Source organism: Austrofundulus limnaeus, unplaced genomic scaffold (assembly GCF_001266775.1).
Source record: "Austrofundulus limnaeus strain Quisiro unplaced genomic scaffold, Austrofundulus_limnaeus-1.0 Scaffold47, whole genome shotgun sequence".
Taxonomy (NCBI): domain Eukaryota; kingdom Metazoa; phylum Chordata; class Actinopteri; order Cyprinodontiformes; family Rivulidae; genus Austrofundulus; species Austrofundulus limnaeus.
Window position 1 is genome coordinate 210,667 of NW_013952449.1, and position 2,746 is coordinate 213,412.

Sequence of the window (2,746 nt, forward strand, 5' to 3'; positions counted from 1 at the left end):
TATTGATATCTCATTCCCTTCATGTTCTGTGATAATTTATTAATATAAAAATAAAAAATTTAGGGAGAAAAAAATCTTGATTTTTGTGTATATTACTTCAATATATGTAATACTAGTTACAGTTACAAAAAATATGACTGCTGAAGTTAAAAATTCAGATTATTAGCTTTAAAAAGAGACCAAGTTTGTGAATTTACTCTAAAGCGTTCAAAAACAGTACTTCGTTTAATTTGTGTGTACTTTTTAAGGCGTTTTATTGTATTTTAAGCCCGAATGTTAACTGGTTATTAGACGGCCAAAAGTCGTTGCTGTAATGATTCCATCCAAACCAAGGCATGCTGCGTTCAAGACTTGTCTGGACATGTTTGGTTGTTGGACTTTCTCAAAGTAAAATTAATTGGTAAAAGATAGATATTACAAGGGACTTGATTGTATATATGAATGAAATTGTCAGTTATTGTTATTGTTATCTGAAGCTACATGAGTACAAATGGGCAACAAAGCAAAAAACGCAACTGATTATGTTATTTACAACATGTACTTAAATGCTTCACGGCACCGACTTGAATATGAGCTCGTTCCTTGCTCTGTGATTGGACAACTCACCGTCGGTTCTGAAAGCCTCATGTCTAAGCCAGCCAATCAGGTGGCGTGTTGTTGGTCAGTGCCCCAGTTCGCCGGTCGGGTTGCAGTTTGAGGGGAAAAAAGGGGAAAGCTTCTGGCGGAGGAAGAATCTGCGGTGCGGAGAGATGAACCCCAGGGATAATGTCGAGACAGGAGAGACTGAAAATCAGCCGGAGAGCTTCTGCGTGCCGATTCCAGATGAAGGGCCGTGTAAGAAGGAGCAGGAGAAGCTGTCAGGGGTCGTCAAAAACGTCCACAGGAAGCTGCGCAGAAAATACAGAGAGGGTAAGAAGAATCTGGTCTGTGTGGCCCTGCTGCAGCTTTAGTGACCAACACCAGCAGAACCTCAGCTAACTCGTACTAAACATCAAATGATGCTAATACAGTAAACTGATTTGGTTGATTCTGCTGTTTAGGCGAGCTGCCTGGCTGCTAATGTTAGCAGAACAGCAGCCAACAACAGGAAAAGCAGCAAGGCCTTGAAAGCTCTGAAGATTACTGGCATTAAAGCTGTTATTTTTGTAAACATGTTTTAAATACATTTTGGTAGACACCCATTGAGTTACAGTAAAATAACACACATACCTGCGTGGATGCAGCAAACAGATTTACAACCAAGTCACCTTTATTACCCTTTTGCTGTTTATCAAGTTGATTACAAAAGTGAACTGATATCTCAGATATGTGATGATGTGACTCACTGATGCATTTTTTTTTAGATAATTTGTTTACAGACAAACTGGAAACCATCTTTGTTCAGAAGCTTGTTTCATGTTAAACTGCAAGAACAGTCTGAAAGTAGAGGTGGGCATTTGTACTCTGCGCTGTGTCAGTAATACTTTTGTTAATAAGTTTGTTTCTAGTATGTTGTGATTGTTGGTGTTTCATGTGTGATTTTATTGTAATTATTTTATACATGGTGTTTTCTGTTTTTTAACCAAACTGGAGGGTAGTGTTATTATGCAAAATCACATTTTTAAAATCTTTGTCATTCCCTCATCAAAAACATAACCAGTGTTGCTTTGACTCATTTCTGCATGTTTGAGAAATGCTTGAATATCCTGTAGTAATGTGAAGCTGCCATAAACACTTGCTGGTACAAAGCATTGCCTATTTGTACTAGGGTTGGGCATAATCGTATCGTGTGCAATTATTCGTCAGAAAAACATTAATCGATTACTTTTTGGCACTTGACGATTAATACGATTAATGCCACCAGGCAGACTGACTGGATAGTTCCCTGGTCAGTCCGCTTGGTGCTCCTCTCCGCTTCAAATATGATGAACATTTAAACAAAAGTTCTGTAATTTATTTATCTATCAACACAATTTAAAATTTGAAGTATAGCCTGAAGTCTGATTTTGACACAATTTGGAAAAGATTTTTATGAAGAGCAAATCTTTCCCACTAAATAGGTCATATGACTAGGACATAAGGGTGTCCGGGGACTCCAGAGGATTAATCGTCAAATTAATCGTTATCGGCTAAATACCACAATTAATCGTGATTAATTCTTTTGCCAGTATCGCCCAATCCTAATTTGTACTTCCTCCCTGGAGCTCAGTCTCCAGCCAAACTCCTGCTCCACAGAGTACCCCTCTTCTGAAGCATTGCTGGGATGCTTTGTTGTAGTGGAAGTGTCAGGAATGGTAGGAGTTTTTTAAAGCGGCAATACCATTTAAAATCAACTTTTTTGATATATGTTATAATGTTATCCTCTCATCAAAAACATGCCCAGAGTCTTGCTTTGACTCATTCATGCATGTTTGAGAAATCCTGTAGTGTCCTGAGGCAGCCAGGCTGGAGAGCGAAAATGACCGGTTGGGTCTAGAACCGCCTTTTAGGATCAGCTCCTCCTCTGGGCTGTGTTTCCAAACTGAACTTCCTCATCACAGAGCACACCTCCCCCCACCACGCGCCCCGTGACTCCTGCAGGCTCTCCGCAGCAACAAAGTAAACACCTGGTGAAAAACATGTCTGCTGAGCTCCTACTACTTCTCAGTCCAGCCCATTTTCAGATTAAAAAATACCTTTGAGGAAATGTATTTTCAGATGCCAAGGAAACTACACCGAACTTCCTCATCACACCTTTCAGCAAGTAGGTGTGCAGTCTCCACCGTTC

General features: G+C 39.8%; 1 protein-coding gene across 1 annotated transcript in view; it reads left to right on the top strand.

Annotated features, from left to right (window-relative positions):
• The first annotated feature begins 674 nt into the window (after positions 1 to 674).
• The window catches only part of samtor (S-adenosylmethionine sensor upstream of mTORC1), a 19,725-nt gene continuing 17,653 nt past the window's right edge, over positions 675 to 2,746 (top strand). Inside the window, exon 1 of the mRNA XM_014008036.1 lies at positions 675 to 909. Coding sequence (XP_013863490.1) covers positions 750 to 909 — 160 coding nt within the window. The 5' untranslated portion in view covers positions 675 to 749. The remainder of the gene's footprint in view (positions 910 to 2,746) is intronic.